We start from the raw sequence: 20,440 nt of genomic DNA, 5'->3' as shown, positions 1-20,440 counted from the left end.
CAGAGAGACTGGCAGAGAGAGAGAGAGAGAGGAGGAAGCAGGCTCCCCACTGAGCAGAGAGCCCGATGCAGGGCTCGATCCCAGGACCCTGGGATCATGACCTGAGCAGAAGGCAGAGGCTTTAACCCACTGAGCCATGAGGCGCCCCTACAGTTAAATTTTGAAATCAGGAAGTGTAGGTTCTTAAATTGAAAGATTATTTTGGCTGTCCTGGCTTCTTGCTTTTCTGTATAAATCTTAGGATAAATTGGTTAATTTCTGGTTAAAAAAAAAAAAAAAGAAAGTCAGCTGGGATTTTGTTAGGGATTGCATTGAATCTGGAGTTTGGTTTGGGGAGCATTGCCATCTCAACAATATTAAATCTTCTGATCCGTGAAAGATAACCCGTAATTTCATTAGGTCATCTGTAACGTATTTCAATGATGTTTTGTCATTTTTGGTATACAGGTCTTAAACTAGTTTTCAAAATTTGTTACTATGATTTCTAGTCTTTTTAATCCTTTTATACATGAAATTGTTTTTTAGATTTCTTTTTAAATTTTTTTTAAAGATTTTATTTATTTATTTGACAGAGATCACAAGTAGGCAGAGAGGCAGAGAGAGAGAGAGAGAGAGAGAGGGACCCTGAGATCATGACCCGAGCCGAAGGCAGCAGCCCAAACCACTGAGCCACCCAGGCGCCCCAGATTTCTTTTTAAATTTTTTAAAAATTTCTTTGTTAGTGTGTAGAAATACCACTGACTTTTTTGTATATTGTATATTGTACATTGATCTTGTATCCTGAAACCTTGCTAGAACTCATGTATTAGCACTAATAGTTTTTTAGTGGATTCCTTGGGATTTTCTTTATACAAAATCATGTCCTATGCAAAGGAATAGTGTTCTTTCTTTCTTACCAGCAAGGGTACCTTGTATTTCTTTTTCTTGTGTGACTTCCCTGGCTAGAATCTCTAGCACATGTTAAGTAAAGTGGAGAAAGCAGTCATGCTTGTTTTGGGGGGAAGGCCTTCAACCTTTCACCATCAAGTATGATGTTAGCTGCAAGTTTTCATAGATGCTTTTATCAGGTTGAGAAGCTCCCTTCTATTTCTAGCTTGTTGTACTTTTTATCATGAAGAGTTTTGAATTTTGTGAAATGCTGTTTCCATGTCCATGGGGACAACTAATGGTTTTTTTAAACTTCTGTTAATATGATATATTGTAGTGATTGATTTTCATGTGTTAAACCAATCTTTCATTCCTGGGTAAATCCACTTGGATGTATAATCCTTTCTATATGTTGCTAGTTTAGGTTATTAAAATTTTGTTAAGGATTTTTACATCTTTATTCATAAGTTGTATCAGTCCATAGTTTTCTTTCCTTGTAATGTCTTTGTCTGGTTTTGGTGTAAGGGAAATACTGGCCTCATAGAATATGGTATATATGAGAACACACACACACACCCACTTTGGGATAGAATTCATACACTGTAGAGTTGTGAAGTCAATGAATTTCTATGTGCAAATGCACTTTTAAGAAATGCAAAGTGCTAAACTATGTAGGATATGGGAGAGGTTATGCAATAGTTTTAAGGCTCCAGCAATTGCAACATTTAATCGTAAATATACTATGACATCATTGATTCTCTCAGACATTATAAATGGCTTATTAATCTTAACATTATAGCACTGTGAGAAGTACTTTCTAACTGAAGTAGTTTACACCTTAAGATTTATTTATTTTAGAGAGGGAGGCGGGAGGGGCTGAGGGAGAGCCAGAGACAGAGTCTCCAGCAGACTCTGCCCTGAGTGTGGAGCCCAGGGCAGGGCTCAGTCTCACAATCCTGAGATCAGGACCTGAGCTGAAACCAAGAGTAGGATGCTTAACCAACTGCACCATCTAGGTGCTCCTGAAACCATTTTAATTTTCAACTATAGAAAGATCTTTTGTCAAATATGAAACATAAGTTCCTTATTCAGATGATGTTAACCTGGAAGACACATCGGCTTTGGTCCAATGACTGATTTCATGATCAGCGCATTTCAAAAGGTGTGGAGGGCACGTCGGCTCTGAATCCTATATGTTTACACCATATCCTCTTGTTGTCCCTTAGAAAATTTCAAGGGTTGACTTCTAGGAGACTAGTAGCATGTATTCTAATGGAGCAAAATATTTGTCCTGTCTTTTCAGCAAATCCTAAAACATAGTAATAATGCATAGATAGATAAATAAAAGCACTCTTTTTACACCTTAGTTACCAAGCTATTTTTAAAGGGAAAAATGTTACCCTTTGAAGGAGACCTTTAGGAGCCATGAACAAGCAGCATGTTTTTATTTCGTAGACACTTTTACCCCTCCTGTGTTCTGCACACCATTCTCAGAAGTCAGGTTGAGCCAGTAATTCATCTGTACTTAGACAACATGATTAGCTTTCATGATGAAAGTGTCAACTTAGGAATTTACTAATTATACCTCCTCATCATTCATATGATATATATAATTCCTGCTTTCAGAATAATCACAGCCTTCTCCCTGTAGCAGTAGTTCTTCGGATGGCCCTAGGAAGTCAGGCATGCCTTTGAGATGGCTGTGTTTAGTCTCCCACCTTGAGCACCTAGAAAGGGTTGCTTTCTCAATAGCATTAAATCTCCATTCTCTGAGCCAGCCCTCTCTCAGTATTTAACAACTGGTAAGTCAAAAGACTCGTGCTCTCTGGGTGGGTATCAGGATGATGATTTCCCCCTCACTATGGCAGAACTGAAAACCAAGAAATAAAATCCCTGATATCTGGATAGCCTTGCTTGTACGTGCTGTATAGGATATGATGAAAACACATCCCAAGACCTAACATGTCCCTTTCTCAAACAAGTGAGTCTTCAACTGTTTTCATTAATCACAACAAATAGGGATACAGACCGCATGCAATTTATTCTGAAAACTCTTAGGAGATTTGTGGGGCAATGGGACTGTAGATTTGTCTTTTTCTTTCCCTGATTGTTTTCCAGGGTTCATATTTCATGTGATTTGTACTTTCTAAACAAATTTAACTGACAGCAAGTAAAAAAGGGGAAAGTGGGGGCGCCTGGGTCGCTCAGTGGGTTAAGCCTCTGCCTTCAACTTGGGTCATGATCCCAGGGTCCTGGGATCGAGCCCTGCATCGGGCTCTCTGATCAGCAGGGAGCCTGCTTCCTCCTCTCTCTCTGCCTGCCTCTCTGCCTACTTGTGATCTCGGTCTATCAAATAAATAAAATCTTAAAAAAAAAAAAAGTGGGAGGGAGTGTAGGAAGTGTGGCCCAAGAGAGTCAAGAAGTTGCAGGGAAGGTCACTCCAAGATGAGAATTTGCCCTAGAAAAGTAAGATAAATGATTATTCAAAAGTAGAGCCCTGGGTCATACATGAGTGGTGTGAAAAAGGCCCATCCATCAACTCCACACCAGCTGGCTCTTACCCCATTTATCTGGCTTAGCCCAAAATAGTGTCTGTTCACTAGTTGGGTTTGGCAATTTGTGACGTTGTGACCATTTTGATATTTCCCTCCATGCACCAGGCTTAAATTGCTACTGAGTTGTCCCCCTATTGTGAACACAATCTACTGACCTCCCATTGCACACACAGATGCTTGTGGACCTGACTTACCTGCCCCACCTCCGAAATTGGCTATACTGAAATTTAGTTAGGTAACTACTCGGCATTTTACGTTATTAGGCGCGCCCAGGGAGTACTCAGTTGAGCTCTGCTCTGTGCCTTGAACACCTTTCCTTTTTTTATACAACTTTTTTTTTCTTACTTCTGTGCATAATTACATCTTTAAAATTTGCTTAGTTTCCTCATACTCTTCTTCAGTGCAGAACTCTCTCAGATGCATTCAGACATGTTAGTAGTCTAGTCATATTCTCTCTGGAGAATACTTGCTTTCTAGATCCTGTCTCATGGCGTCTCCCTTTGCCTTCAGCTTGAGAAATTCCTTCAGCTCTCCTGTGTTCCATCACTTGCTTCCTGAATCCAACACCTTTTCTACTCTTTTTAAATGTTGTTATTGTTTTTCTCAAACAAAGCTTACCACATTTCCACTAACTGACTAAAAAGGAATATATGGGCAGTATATTTTCTCAGACCTGCATATCTAAAAATCTCTCCTTCTGCCTTTATACTTCATGGATAGTTGGGCTAGGTATAGAATTCTGTTATCGGATATAATTTCCCCTCCACATTTCAAAAGCTTTGCTTCATTGTGTCCTAGCTTCTGGTGTTAATGCTAAAAAGACCCTCTGCCATTCTGGCTCCTCATCTTTGGGGATGAGACTTCTCACATACTTTGGTGTGAGCCTGTTTTTCATCTGTCCTGGACACTCTTAGGATCTTTCATTCTGCAAACTCATGTCCTTCAGTTCTTGAGAGATGATCTTGAATTAATTTAGTGATGATCTCTTACCCTCAATTGTCTTTGTTCTCTCTTTATAGCATTACTATTTTTTTAATTGGATCTCCTCTCCTCTAATTTTCTTTTTCTTTTTTTTTAAAGATTTTATTTATTTATTTGACAGAGATCACAAGCAGAGAGAGAGGCAGGCAGAGCAGAGAGCCTGATGTGGGGCTCAATCCCAGGACTCTGGGATCATGACCCGAGCTGAAGACAGAGGCTTTAACCCACTGAGCCACACAGGCGCCCCTCCTCTAATTTTCTTAACTCCTTGTTCCTTTTCTCTGTCTCTCCCTTTTTCTCCTTTCTGATAAATTTGATCAACTTTCATTTTCCCTTTTTTTGTGGAGGAGAAGCTTTTTTTGGAGAACCTTTGAGTAGTAATTTTTTATTGTGTTCCATTTTTTTTTGGTGGTTGTAATGTTTCCTCATCTCTCTAAAAATCTTAATGATATTTTTGACATTTATTTCCCTGCTGGGATATTCTGTTTTCAGTAAGTTACTTTTTTCTGTTTCTTATTAAGATTTTCCTTAAATGTCTAGTAATCTTGGCTGTTTGATTAGATTTAGCAGGATTACAGGGTATCAGAAGCTGATTGAAGCTCTCAGTGCACATCTAGAGAGATCCGGCTTGGAGGTTTCCTTGGGGAAGTGCTGTGTCAGAAACTTTCAATCTTTTCCCTTATCCTAGTTACATACTCCAGAGGATACTCTTCCAGCCTCCTGCCTGGAGGGCATTTCTCAAATGTGGAGGTTCTTGAGATGAGTAAATGAGGGGGCTGAGGGTCCTAATGTTCTGTGTGTAAGTTCTTCTTATAGAAGAACCCATGTCTCATTTCTGACTAATGTCTGAACCCAGAAAGCCCTTATTTTGTGATATTCTAGACCCTCTTTTTTTTTTTTTAAAGTAGACTCCACACCCAGGGTGGAGCCCAACATGGGGCAGAATTCATGACCCTGATGAGATCAAGACTTGATGCCCAACTGATGAGCCACCCAGACATCACTTCCAGTCCCTCTTAAACAGGCCCCACCTTTGTCCCCACATCCAGAGGTACCTGGTGTCACGGACTCCTGATCCTTCTACTTCCCACAGTGTAGATTAGGTTAAGTCTTGGCTTTCCCTAATGTTGGCTTCAGACCCAGCCTTACTAGGCTTCCAAGTCAGTTCCCACTCATAGTCATACTCCCCAAATCTTCTTGCTGTTATTTCCTCTCCCTTTCTCTTTGTTCTTGTATGTAGATAGCTTTTTAAAAGTCATTTTGGTGGAGTACAGAGTGGCAAAAAAAATTATGTGCATATATTCAGTTCACTGTCCTTAACGAGAAATCTCTTCTTGTTTCATTTGCCTTGGGCTGGCTTTTGTGTGGTTATGATTCACTGTAAGAATTTTGGTACATTTGTTTGTTTTTAAGGACTTGTGAACTTAGATGGGTCCAAAAAGTCTTCCTTTCTCTGCTGGATCTTTATAAATGGATGCATACTCATGTAACACACACACACATGTATGTACAACAAAGACACAGATTTTTAAGATATTTGTGTGTATTACTGTACATGGAAAGAGTCAGTTTTTGTAAGTATTTGGTGTGATTTATGCCCATCTTTTATCTCTACATGAATTCATCCCTTAAATCACATCTAGCCAATTTTAGAATGAGAGCTAAACCCCAAAAGGTTAATATATAATATAGCAAATACAGAGAGATTTTGAAATCCCTGATCTTCCATCCAGATTTCAGACAATGTTGGTTTTGGGGCTTCTGCAATTGCTGTTCCTGTTGAAGCCAAAGACAAAGTAACTTTTCCATTTTCTATATTTTTCAGAGTTTCATATTTTGAAAAGAAAGCCAGTGATCATTCTGACATTGAGACCCAGACAGAGAGAAGCACAGAAAAAGAGAAAGAAGAGGAGAAAGGCCCCGAAACTGTAGGTACTTGGGTTCTAAGGATGCTGTCACACCCCTGATGTACCTAAGAGTCATATCTGAAGTCGCGTCTTGTGCTGTGTCATTAGATTTAGAAATAGAAATAATCATAAAGTTGGATATATTATATTCTATTTCTCTCATATTTCCTTGACCTGATTCGAATTTCATCCATAGTAAATTATAGTGAGATGTGCTCCTATCCCAGTGATTCTAGGGAATCACACCTCTGTATCTTCTTTTTTTTTTTTTTTTTAAGGTAGATTTATTTATTTTAGAGAGCAAGAGTATACATGAGTGAGGGGAGAGGCAAAGAGAGAGGGAGAAAGAGAATCCAAAGCAGACTGCCAGTGGAGGGCAGAGCCCGACACAGGGTTCCCATCTCATGACCCTGGGAAGAGTCAAGAGTCAGATGTCCAATCTACTGAACCACCCAAGCTCTATCCCTTCTTGGCTGATTTTCACTCCTAACTTTGTGAGTGAACAGGCCCTCTAGTGGAGAAGGAATTTTGCCCACTTTATAGTGAGATTATTTGAGAATATGACCCAGAAACTTGGGATAAAATTGAAAGATCTCAGTTCTCCCCTACTACTGGTTTGAATGAAATAGTTTGAATGTAAAGGTTCATGTTTCTGTTGCCAGTGTTCTGTGGCACCAAGCTGTGCCCTAGAGCCTGTCACTCAGTCTTAAGCTTAGGGAGGGTGGATGAAGGCAGGAAGTTGTAAGAGCTGTAGTCGTCCACATGAAAGACATTTCTGTAAGATGCTCACTGTAGCCAATTCACTTATTCAGCAAATACATGTTGAATGTCTACTGTATTCCATGCTCTGGGCTGAGTTTCCTACTTCAAGAGACTGGAGAACACTGAAAACACTGAGATGAAGAGACAACCCGGGAGTCATAGTGTGTTGTGGACTAAAGCCAATTTGACAACTGGTAGTAGAAGAGTACTGAGATTTCCAAGGCACCATAAAGCTCACTGATAGCCATTCTGGAGCTGCCAGGAAAAACTCGGTTCATTGAAAAGAGTGGAGTAAACTAGAAACATAAATCAGCCAAGGACTATGATCATAAGCTGCTCTCTGGGTAAATTAGATTTTGCTTTGACTCTGCTGTGCTCTCTGATCCCCTGAACCATGATCAGGATTAACTGAGGTCTGACAGAGGGTGAGCAGAAACTAGCAAAACCTAGAACCTTAACGTCTGGGAGTGTTTGTGTGAATTTTCACCCCTACAAGTCTTAAGAGGGGATGTTCTTGGGTTGCCAGAATCAAAAAGGAGACAATTCTTCTACCCTTTAAATAAACTCCACACATGTCTATAGGAAAAAAAAAATTATGATGAAGTCATTATCACAATGCATACAAATTGATCAGTTATGTAAGAAAAACAGTTTTATATATGAATATTGCCATATGTTTGTAAATTACATATTATGAAACATAGAATGTATATGATTAGTAAATGTAGACATATAAGGAAACAGAGCTGTAGCTAAAACATTTCTTTTCATGGAAGATATTTGCGACATTAATTGTCAAAATTGTAATCGATTTACCAGTCTTAGTTGGACAATGATAGTTCACACAGTTTTCTCACAAAAAGGTTCATTTAGTCTGGATCCGAATCACATGTGCGTGTTTGGGATTTCCTGAATGACAGGTTGGAAGTGAAGTGGAGACATTGAACCTTCAGGTGACGACTCTATTTAAGGAGCTTCAAGAGGCTCATATGAAACTCAGTGAGGCTGAGCTAATGAAGAAGAGACTTCAAGAGAAGTAAGAATGAGAGATGAATTCTATTTTCTTTAGAAAATGGACATTTTTACAAAATATATTGTTATGTAAAAACATAGTTTCATTACTGTGCTACTAAAAATAAAATAGAAACCTAATTAAAATATGAATTCAGAAAACACTAATGTCTAGATTAACATACAGGTTCATTTATAAATATGAAATACTTGTAATGTGGGGGAATGGGGTCCAGGGAAATCTGATTCCGCTGATCCAGGATGTTGGTTACACATGCTATAGCCTATGGGATGACCTATTAAAAAAAAAAACAGTAAGCCAGATTTCCTGTGACTTACCTGAGCTGACAATATTGATGTAAGCAAACATAAATGAAGCTGCAAAGAGAAAGAAGAACTTCAGGGAGATTTCTTGAGGAAAAAGAATTCATTTTTAATCAATTATGAAGGCTAATATTTAAATTCAGAACTTTGCGTTTATTTTTCTTAATGTAGCAAATTACCCCAAATCTTAAAAAGCTAAGTTGATGTTGTTCTTTTGGATTAGTTGGCAAACATAAATCCAGTTCAGTACATGAGCATGTGTTGCCTTAGAGTTATGCTTACTAAGGCTCTACCATCTTATGGTAAATCAGCAGAGCATAACAGCTAAAGCTAAGGACTTTGGACAAACAGGCTTAGTTGAAACATGGATCTAGAATTTATTTGTGGTATTACCTTGAGCAAGTTATTTATTTAACCTCTCTGAGCCCTAGTTTTATCATTTGTAAAATCTGTGTCATTATCCCTACCTTGTAACATATCGAGAGGTTTACCATGCTTGGTGTTAATGCCTTGCTATTAGGAAACTGTGGTTCATGTTTCCTATGATTATATCGAAATTCTCTTTCTGATCTTTAAGAGACCTTAAGACACTTCCTTTTCCCTTATTGAATCTTTGGACATATTCTTTGTGCATTTTGACAGAACCCACACTTCTCAAAATACTGAAGATATCCGTGTATCACTCTATGAAAAGCACCTTTAGCCAATTACTACTTTGGTCTGTGTTGAAGAACAAAAATATACTGGCATGTCTACTTAAGGCCATTATTCCATAGCTTCTTTGACCTTAGATCTGTACCTTTTTTTTAACATTAGGCATAAGGGTTTAAGAATATGTAAATTTCTTTTCCAAAAAAAGGTCTGTATTTTTTAATGTTTAGTCATGTGGGTTTAGAAATATTATTTGCTTCTAGTAAAGAAGCAAGGAGTATAAAATATTTTTTTGCACCATTAAGTCCTTGAAAATGGCAATCCTAAATTTCTTTGTTTTGGTACATAATCTTGGGTTTGATTTAAAAGCCGCTGAGAAATGAAGGATCATTGTTTATCCTCATGATATTTCCTAGATGTCAGTCCCTTGAAAGGAAAAATTCTGCAATCCCTTCAGAGCTGAATGAAAGGCAAGAGCTTGTTTATAACAACAAAAAGTTGGAGCTACAAGTGGAAAGCATGAAATCAGAAATCAAAATGGAGCAAGCTAAAACCGAAGAGGAAAAGTGAGTATGCCCACTTGCTGGAAGAAGGTAGAAGAGCACTTCCATAAGATTGGAATTAGGATTTAGAATAAGTTTAAAATTTTTCTCTTTTATGTATCTCTTTTATGTATTTGTATTTATTCTCTTTTATGTATTTGAAGGGGTACCAGGAGACTTCTTTGAAGAGATAAACTTTGTTCTATTATAACAAAATTACTAAGTTACTTGTAATCTGTGTTGATTTTTTTTATTTTTTATTTTTTTATTTTTTCCTTTGGATTTGTCCTTTATTAAGAGTTTTTTTTTATAAACATATATTTTTATCCCCAGGGGTACAGGTCTGTGAATCACCAGGTTTACACACTTCATGTTGATTTTTTTTAAAAGATTTTATTTATTTATTTATAGGCAGAGGTCACAAGTAAGCAGAGAGGCAGGCAGAGACAGAGAGGGAAGCAGGTTCCTGGCTGAGCAGAGAACCCCTTGCGGGGCTCGATCCCAGGACCCTGGGATCATGACCTGAGCTGAAGGCAGAGGCTTAACCCACTGAGCCACCCAGGTGCCCCAGTATTGATTTTTTTTTTTGAAAGATTGTTTTCTTTGAGAGTAAAAAAAGGCTGGCAGGTAGTGGAATGGGAAAGGTAGGAGAGAAGGTTTTACTAGTCAAGTTTTCAGAAGAAGGTGGGAAAGTAAGACTAAGTTTTTATATTTTCTCCCCAAATTCTAATTCTTATTTTTTTTTAAACAGGTCCAAGTTAGCCACTCTTCAGTTGACCCATAACAAACTTCTTCAAGAATACAATAATTCATTGAAAACACTGGAGGAACTGAAAAGGAAAGAGGTACTCGTAGAAAAAAATGACTTTCATAGCCGCATAAGGAACAGAAACTATAAACATTTTTATATGCAAAATGTTGTGCTAATCCTTAACTGACTCTGGTTTCAAAGGCGGTTCTTCGGTTTATAATTGATTTCTTATGTCTAAGTGTATATAGCTTCTGAGGTTGCCCCAGTGTTATAATGTGCTTTATAAAATGCTTTTAGCATTTCTTTTTTTAAAGATTTATTTATTTAGTTATTGAGAGAGGGGGAGAGAGTGTGGAGGGGTATGGTGGGGCGGGGCAGAGGGAGAGGGAGAGAGAATCTCAAGCAGACTCCTGATGAGCATGGAGCCTGACTCCGGGCTCTATCCCAGGACCCCAAGATCATGACCTGAGCCGAAACCAAGAGATGGACACTTAACCAACTGAGCCGCCCAGATGTTATAGCTTTTAGCATTTCTAAAGTGAGTGGGTTCATAGGAGAGCTACCAGCATGGGTTCCCACGTGACCAGAGCACAGTGAGACTATGGGTGGCCACTGGAGGGGTTGTCTCCATGGAGCTGTTACAGGGCTAGCTTGCTGCTGCCAGTGACCTTGAGACCCTGGACTCACTGGACTGCAACTTACATTAGTATAACACCAGCAAGGAGTGGCAGTTTAAAAATGGGAAGATGTGTGAGGTGATAGATGTGCCTGTTAACCTAGTGGGGGGAACTCTCTCACACTGTATATGCATATCAAATTATTACATTGTTCACTTTAAATATCTTATAATTTAATTTGTCAGTTTTACTTGGATAAAGCTGGGATAAATGAGTAAAGATCATGAATGCTTTGAATTAGAAGGGATCTTTGAGTTTATATGCTTGTAAATGGACTCTTTGTTTTCCTTTTTTTTTTTTTTAAGTTTTATTTATTTTTAGAGAGAGAGAATCTTTCAGGGGAGGGTCAGAGGGAGAGAATCTTTCAAAGAGACTCCCTGCTGAGTACAAAGCCGAGGACACAGGGCTTGATCCCTCAACCATGAGATCAGGAACTGAGCCAAAACCAAGAGTCAGATGCTTAACTGACTGAGCCACCCAGACACTACATATTTTTTTTAATAAAATATTCTTCCTGGGGCGCCTGGGAGGCTCAGTGGGTTGGGGCCTCTGCCTTTGGCTCGGGTCGTGATTCCAGGGTCCTGGGATGGAGCCCCACATCGGGTTCTCTGCTCAGCAGGGAGCCTGCTTCCTCCTCTCTCTTTCTCTGCCTTCCTCTCTGTCTACTTGTGATCTGTATTTGTCAAATCAATAAATAAAATCTTTTAAAAAAATATTGTTCCTCTCTAGGACTAGTAAAATTTTTTCATTATTTATATACTTATCTATTTTTAATTGGAGTAGAGTTGACACACAATGTCATATTAGTTTTCAGTGTCCAACATAGTGATCTGAGATTTATATACCTTATGAAACATTCATAATTATAGCTACCACCTGTCACTGTACAGAGTTATTACAATAGCATTAACTGTACAGTTGACCTTTGAATGAAAGATTTGCACAGGTCTGCTTAATATGCAGATTTTTTAAAAATACAGAACTGTATACGTGTTTTTTCTTCCTTACGACTTTTTAAATAACATTTTCTTTTTTTTTTTTTAGCTTACTTTATTGTAAGAACACAGTATATAATACATATAACATACAAAATATATGTTAGCCCACTAAATTATTGGTAAGGCTTCCAGTCAGCCATAGGCTGTCACTAGTTAAGTTTCTGGGGAGTCAAAAGTTACATGTGGATTTGTGACTCTGCAGGGGCTCAGTGCCTCTAACTTGTGCATTGTTTGAGGGTCAGCTGTGTTCCTGTGCTGTACTGTACATCCCTTGACTTATTTATTTTATAACTACAAACTACAAGTTTGCACCTCTTGATCTCCTTCATCCCCCTATGTCTCTCTCCTTAACAAAACAAATGTTTTTTTACATTCCACATAAGTGAAATTATATAGTATTTGTCTATTTCTATGACTTACTTCACTTTACGTAATACCCTCTAGGTCCATCCATATTGTCACAGATGGCAAGATTTCAGTCTTTTTATGTCTGAGTAATATTCTCGTGTGTGTGTGTGTGTGTGTGTGTACGTATATAGATCGCATCTTCTTTATCTATTCATCTGTTGAAGAGCAGTTAGATTGCTTCCATATCTTAGCTATTGTAAATAATGCTCTAGTAAACATAGGAATGGATATATCGTTTTGAATTAGTGTTCTCATTTTCTCTGGATAAATACTGGAGAGTAGGATTACTGGATCATATGGTAGTTCTGTTTTTAACTTTTTGAGGAACCTCCACAGTGTTTCCAGAGTGGCTGCACCAGTTTGCATTCCCACCAACAGTGCTCAGGGGTTCCCCTTTTTCTCCACATCCTTGCCAACACTTGTTGGGTTTTGTTTGGTTGGTTGGTTGGTTTTGATACTAGTCATTCTGGCAGGTGTGAGGTGATCAATTTTTAATTTGAACATGTTTCTGCTTTTCTACGGACTTCGCCATTTAAGAGTAACATCAGTGGGGAAAGTAACAGTATCAGCAAGTTACAGCCTCACTGAGATCAGGGTTTGTCATCGTTTCCCTTCTTTAAGTGTTTTTTCTAAGTTAAATGAGTACAACTTTCTGAGTAAGTTATCATTGCTAATTAACAGAACAGTTTAGAGCCAGGCATTTAAAAAAATAAAACTTCATTTAATGTTTTACCAAAATAGCTTGAATTAGAGGTGCCTGGGGGGCATCGTTGGTTAGGCAACCGTCTCTTGATTTTGGCTCAGGTTGTGATCTTAGGGTCATGAGACCAAGCCTCACGTTAGGATCCACGCTCAGTGAGGAGGCTGCTTGAGACTCTCTCTGTCCCTCTGCCTCTCCCCACCCCTGTTCATGCACACTCTCCACTTAAATAAATTAATCTTTTTTAAAAAGATTTTATTTATTTATTTGACAGAGAAAGAGAGAGAGATTACAAGCAGGAAGAGAGGCAGGCAGAGAGAGAGGGAGAACAGGCTCCCTGCTGAGCAGAGAGCCCGATGTGGAGCTCAATCCCAGGACCCTGAGATCATGATGACCTGAGCTGAAGGAGAGGCTTAACCTACTGAGCCAACCAGGTGCCCCTAAATAAATAAATCTTTTTTAAAAAATAGGTTAAATTATTTCACAGTCATTTCTAGAATAATCTTGTCTCTCTTAGTCTGAAAAAGTGGATAAGGTGGTACTTCAAGAACTAAGTGAAAAGCTGGAAGTGGCAGAGAAGGCCTTGGCTTCCAAGCAGCTTCAGATGGATGAGATGAAGCAGACCATCGCCAAGCAGGAGGAGGACCTGGAAACCATGACCGTTCTTCGGGCTCAGGTAAGCTATGTTCTGAAACATGAACTGAGTGAGGCCAACCATGGTTCTGTTCTCATATGGGAAAGTGATGGTGTTCAAAATATATTTTTGGATGTTATATAATTTCCACCAATATATTTAAAGATTTTTTTTTTATTAAAGCATATCATGGTTGGAAAGTGCACCAAACTTTTAAGGGTAGAGCTCAATGAATTTATCTATGCTACAGTTGATAAGTAGTTGGATTATTTTCAGTTTGGGCCGGTATAATTAAGGTTGTTCTGACATTCTTGTGCGTATCTCTCTTTGCTGGACTTTGCCTTCCTTTCTGTGGGTACATACCTAGCTAGGAGTGGAAGAGCACATTGCTAGAGTTCACGTATTACTGAATGTTAGTGGATGTGGCCAATACTTTTACAAAGTGGTTGTATCAGTTTTCGCTCCAACCAACAGAATCCCCATTGCTCCACATCCTTACCCATACTTATATTATCAATATTTTTACTTTTATTTATAACCATTCTGGGGGGCACATAATGGTGTCTCATTTAGTGTGCATTTCCCTGATGACTAATGAGACTGAGTACTTTCTCGGATGTTCAGTAGTCTTCTTGATGCTCCCTTTCGTGAAGTGCCTGAAGATGTCTTTCCCCATTTTTCTTCTGGTTTACTGTCTTAATTTTATGAGTTCTGTGTTTACACTCCAGACACAAGCCCTTGACAATTCCGTTTGTTGCAGGTTTCTTGTTTCTGCGATTTGTCTTTTCACACCCCTAAAGGTGTCTTTTGATGAACAGAAGTTCTTAATTTTAATGTAGTCTACGTTGTCAGTCTTAATGCTTACAATTAGTACTTCTTGTGTCCTTTTAAAAAACTTTCACTACCTCAAGGCCATGAAGATACTCCGCTGTGTTGTTCTAAAAGTTTTACTGTTTTGCCTTTTATATTAATATCTAGAAACCACCTGGAATTAGTTTTTCTTTATAGAGTGGGATAAGGGTGAAGACTCATTTTTTTATCTTATTGCCTTGGCACCATTTATTTATAATGTCATCTTAAGTACCGTGCTGCTCTTGGTTGTATATTGTGTTCGGGTATCCATGGTCTATTTCTGGACTCTGTCCTGTTCCATTGAGCTATTTTTGTATACTTGCTCTGGTACCATACTGTCATGACTTATTATAAAGCACCAAAATTTTGATACCTGGTAGAGTAAGTCTTCCTACCTCATTGATACTTGTCAAGAAGACCTTATATTTTCCTTCCCTTTTTCATTGTCATTTTAATTTTAGCATCCACTTGGTATTTTACACACATACAGGAACACAGAAGAACCTTCTGGAGCTTTGACTGGAATTATATTAAATACATTATCAATCCATTTTGAGGTAACTAACCTCTTTACAACAGTGACTCTTCCAGTGCAAGAATGTGGCGTAGCTTCTGTAATTCTTCTTCTTTTTTTTTTTTTACTTTTAAAGATTTTATTTATTTATTTGAGAGAGCATGAGCAAGAGAGAAAATACAAGTAGGGACAGAGGGAGAGGGAGAAGCACACTTCCCTGCTGAGCAGGGATCCCGATGCAGGGCTTGTTCCTGGGACCCCGGGATCATGACCTGAGCCAAAGGCAGACACTTAACTGACTGAGCCATCTGGGCATCCCTTCTTTAAATCTTCTTCTTTCTTTTTTTTTTTTATTAACATATAATGTATTATTTTTTTAATCCTTCTAAATAATATTTTTAATATTCTTAGTATTAGATTATTCATAGATACTCTATTTCAATGATACTGTTATAAATAGCACCTTTTTAAAAAAATCTTCATTTTTTAACACCTACTGTTATATAGAAATACAACTGATTTTTATAAATTGATTTTGTATGCAGTAGACTTGCTCAATTCACATTTTAATTTTAATAATATCTCTGAATATTCTTTTGACCTCTTTGCACTCACAGTCATATCATTTAAATAATGACTATTTGGGGTGTTTTCCTTTCCAATTCTTCCTTTGCTTTATTTCTTTTTCTTGCCTTATCACACTGACCGGGCCCCTGTTACACAAAGTGTTGTGTAACAGTGCAGATGGCAGGCAGCCTTGCAGTGTTTTTACATTTTACTGCTAAGTACATGGTGTTTGCTATAGCCTTTGTTGATCTTACTTATTGAATCAAGGAAATTCCCTTTTCTTTCTTGTTTGCCAAAATTTTTATTTCGAGTGGATATTGAATTTTATTGAGAGAATGTTTTTTTCTTATGGTAATGATATAGTTGGATAATTACATGCCTTTTTCCTTTAATTTGTTAATGTGGTGAATCACATTGATTTTTAAATATTAGGAAAATTACATTTCTTGAATAATTCTTCATACATATTGCTGGATTTGGTTTGCTTATATTTTGCATAGGACTTCTGTGTCTATATTCTTGAGTAAGATTGGTCTGGGATTTTCCTTTTGCTAATGTCATTGTGAGGTTTTGATATCAAGGTTTTCTTGGCCTCATGAAAATAAGTTGAGATACATTCCTTCTTTTACTTGAGAAGAATTTGTGTACCATGGCTTATTGTTACTATTTGACCCCACTCTTGCTCCTGGTGGGTGGAGGACTTGCAGAAAGTTATCAATGAGAATGAATCCTGCCTGAGATATTAAACTACAGGAAATGTGGGAGAGAACCTTTGTCTTTTGTCGTTATTTTGTTTGTTTGCTTAATTAAAGTAGGATTGCAGTAGACCTTTTTTACTACAACTCTTCACTCATGATATCTTAGATGTCTCTCCATATTAGTACTCATAGCCATTTGTTATCTTTTTGAACAGTTGTATGGTATTCCAAAGTGTGCATTACCATCATAGACTTAACCAGTCCTTTAATATGTATATGCTGTACCAATATTCTTGCTATTACCAACAATGGTGAACTGAACAGTCTTGTATGTATGTCTCTGTGCACTTGTGGAATCTATAGTGAGATGTAGACATGGAATGGTTGGGTTATTGGGTATGTCTGTCTTTAAGTTAAATAAAAATTAACAAGTTGTCTTCCAAGAATGCATAACCAAAATTATCCTCTCACCGAAGGACAGAAGAATGTCTATTTCCCCACCTCCTTGCATCATTCTTTTAAATGTTTGCCAATCTGATAAAGATAAATTCTTTTTAATATAATGAAGTTAACAGTTTATTATTTCCTAGTGACTACCTATATAGTCATTACTCAAATATGAAATCCAAAGGTAACCACCTTTGGATTTACTGGATGTACGGTCTTGAGTTTTATTTCTATAGGAAGAGAATTTCAACCCAAGCCCTTTATAGCATTTTGTTTGTTCAGGTACCTCATGGTATTGCTGTCATGTCCTTTTCCTTCTGTACACGGACATTTGTTGTGTTTTGATAGATACTCCCATTCATTCACTCAGCCACTTCTTTTTGAGCACCTTGATGTGAGCCACTGGTGTCGCTGCAGGGCACGTGGGAATGGACAGAATGACCCAGGTCTCACTGGCTCAGAGCTAATCATTGGTAGAAGTAAGACAGTAACTTAAATTGAGATTGGTCTCAAAAATTCCCCTGATGCATAAGTGATCGCATACCGTGTTGGACCATTCTTAAATGGCAGGAAGTCCCTTAAAAGGACCTTTTATCACATAGCTGTGGACGGGGGGTTGTAACTAAAACTGTGATATTTAAGTTTTTATTAATTTTTACTTTTAAAAGTAAGAGATAAGGGGGCCCCTGGTTGGCTCAGTCATTAAGCGTCTGCCTGCTTCTCCCTCTCCCACTGCTTGTGTTCCCTCTCTTGCTGTGTCTCTGTCAAATAAATAAATAAAATCTTTTTTTAAAAATGTAAGAGATAAATATTTGTATCCTAGAACCATGAAACTTGGGGGAAAACCTAAATTTTAAGTATAAAAAGTTTAAAATTGTTATTAGAATAATGTTCATTTCACTATTAAGGAGCTCATTTTTACTTTAGAATTCTTAAACAGTGAAGAAATCTCTATCACAACATAATATTTATATATTTCTAGGTTAGAAATTACCCTCCAGCTTAGCAGCTGCTACAACAAGCGTTTGTCATCTTTAGGTTTCTGTGAGTCAGGCATGCAGGAGCAGCTTAGCGGGGTGATTCCGACTCAGGGCCCCTCATGAGGCTGCACTCAAAATGGACCGAAAGACCCGTTTCCAAGCCAGCTCACTCACACAGCTGCAGGCAGGAGGCCTGAGTTCCTCACCCTGTGGGGCTCCCCACACGGCAGCTTGCACACTCTCATGACCTGACAGCAAGCTTCCCCAACAGCGGGTGACCCAGGGAAGAACAAGGCAGAAGCCATGCACCATCATTTCTGCAATATCCTAGTGGTTACATGGGTTGGCTCTGTTTGTTGTGGAAGGGGACTATGGAAGGGTGTGAATACCAAGAGGGGAGCATCACCCAAGCCATCTAGGAGGCTGGCTACCACCGTGAGAAGGAGGCATAGAATACAGGCTTCCGTCTTGGTTCCAGTGCTGGCTTGACAACATACCTAAACTACCCCAGACTGAGAGCTGTTAAACTTGTGAATGTAAAATGAGCATAGCAATTATACATTCACAGGACCTTTGATCAAGTGAAGTAAGGTAAGAATATAGGCACCTGACATAAGACCTTGTACATGTTTGGAATGCAATGAATAGCATCTATTTATTATTGTTGTTTAAAATTTAATTTAAGGCCAGCCTTTGTAAATATACCTGACAGAGTAAATAAAGCATTTACTATATTAAGCTAATCCTGAATATGACTTATTTATTTATTTTAATAAAGATTTTTATTTATTTATTTAACAGACAGAGATCACAAGCAGGCAGAGAGGGAGGCAGAGAGAGAGGGGGAAGCAGGCTTCCTCCTGAGCTGAGAGCCCGATGCGGGGCTCGATCCCAGGACCCTGAGATCATGACCTGAGCCAAAGGCCGAGGCTTAACCCACTAAGCCACCCAGATGCCCCTGAATATGATTTTTTTTTAAAAAAGACCAGAGAATTGGGGCACCTGGACAGCTCAGTTATTAAGCATCTGCCTTTGGCTCAGGTCATGATCCCAGAGTCCTGGGATTGAGCCCCACATTGGGCTCCCTGCTCGGCAGGAAGCCCACTTTCCCTCTTCCACTCCCCCTGCTTATGTTCCTGCTCTTGGCTGTCTCTCTGTCAAATAAATAAATAAAATCTAAAAAAAAAAAAAAAAAAGACTGGAGAATTTTACTGAACAAATGTTATGTGCAGTACTTAAACCACCTATATCAATGTTATTGTTGGGTTCTGATTGCCTAAAGTGTGCACGCATGCATGCACACGCACATACAACTTGTCTTCCGTCTGAAGGTTGGGAAGTCATGTGCTGGCTTCTAGCAGGACTGTGCACACCTGTTCCTGATGAGGGAATCACAGAAGGCAGCACTCCCCCTGTGCCTCGTCACCCAGTGGGCTGTAGAGTATCCATGGGTTCGTCTATGTAGTAACTTCTGTCTCTCTTAACATCTACCAGATGGAGGTTTACTGTTCGGACTTCCACGCTGAAAGAGCAGCGAGAGAGAAGATACACGAAGAGAAGGAGCAGCTGGCCCTACAGCTGGCAGTCCTGCTGAAAGAGGATAATGTTTTTGAAGATGGAAGCAGGTGAGGCTCAGGAAGGCTGAGAGCACATGCTGGGAGCCCAGGGCATAGGCCGAGCATGGGGGGCCTGTCCGAGGTGCTCCCTATGAGCTATCGCTCAAGTCAAGCTGAGCACACTTCGCTTGACTGTGTCCCTGACACTCAGCGTGACTTCCCGCGAGGCCTGGCCGCGTCCTGTGGGAACATGATGAGTTCTTTGCTTTCAGACATGCTGGGAAGACGTGACCTTGTGTGTTCCGAAGCCCTGTCCTGCTGTCCTGAGGGGAAGTCATAAACACTTCGATTTTGCAACATGTTTTAAAAGAAAATAGGGCTAAAATTACTTCTGTCTTTTAAATGTCCATTTTGAGAAAAATTGGAAACAGAGAGAAATAGAAATAGAAAAATACAGGGATAGAATGTCACACGCTATGATGTGCTCCACCCAGAATTGAGAGTGACATACATTGATTTGCATCGTGGATTTTTTTTTAAGATTTTATTTATTTATTTGACAGACAGAGATCACAAGTAGGCAGAGGCAGGCAGAGAGAGGCAGGGGTGGGGGGAGCAGGCTCCCCTGCTGAGCAGAGGCCCCGATGCAGGGCTCAATTCCAGGACCCTGGGATCATGACCTGAGCTGAAGGCAGAGACTTTAACCCACTGAACCACCCAGCACCCCCTGCATTGTGGATATTTTATACTGCCTGGAGCTCGGGTGGTAACATCCCCATCTGTTGTATACTTCTACATAGTATCAGTATAATACCTATGTCATATCTTGAAACAACATAATATTTGTTTCTCTGTGTGTAAGTTACAGGATGGTCGCTAGGTATTGTTCTGCAGCTGGCTTTATCTCACACTGGGATTTTAAACTTTGGAGGATTTTGTGTATATATGCAGTTTATTTCATTGTAACTGCTCTATAGTATCTTGTTTTAGAAATATGCTACTTGGGCGCCTGGGTGGCTCAGTGGGTTAGGCCACTGCCTTCGGCTCAGGTCATGATC

General features: G+C 39.0%; 1 protein-coding gene across 2 annotated transcripts in view; it reads left to right on the top strand.

The window, feature by feature from the left end:
• The window catches only part of OPTN (optineurin), a 45,113-nt gene that overhangs the window by 20,240 nt on the left and 4,433 nt on the right, over positions 1–20,440 (top strand). For both annotated transcript variants that reach the window (XM_059404310.1, XM_059404309.1), the window contains exons 7-12: positions 6,229–6,331; positions 7,993–8,108; positions 9,475–9,624; positions 10,352–10,445; positions 13,652–13,810; positions 19,321–19,451. In XM_059404310.1, coding sequence (XP_059260293.1) covers positions 6,229–6,331; positions 7,993–8,108; positions 9,475–9,624; positions 10,352–10,445; positions 13,652–13,810; positions 19,321–19,451 — 753 coding nt within the window. The remainder of the gene's footprint in view (positions 1–6,228; positions 6,332–7,992; positions 8,109–9,474; positions 9,625–10,351; positions 10,446–13,651; positions 13,811–19,320; positions 19,452–20,440) is intronic.

Source organism: Mustela nigripes, chromosome 6 (assembly GCF_022355385.1).
Source record: "Mustela nigripes isolate SB6536 chromosome 6, MUSNIG.SB6536, whole genome shotgun sequence".
In the NCBI taxonomy this organism is placed as follows: domain Eukaryota; kingdom Metazoa; phylum Chordata; class Mammalia; order Carnivora; family Mustelidae; genus Mustela; species Mustela nigripes.
Note: the sequence above shows the minus strand (reverse complement) of the source record. Positions and strands in the feature narration are given on the sequence as shown.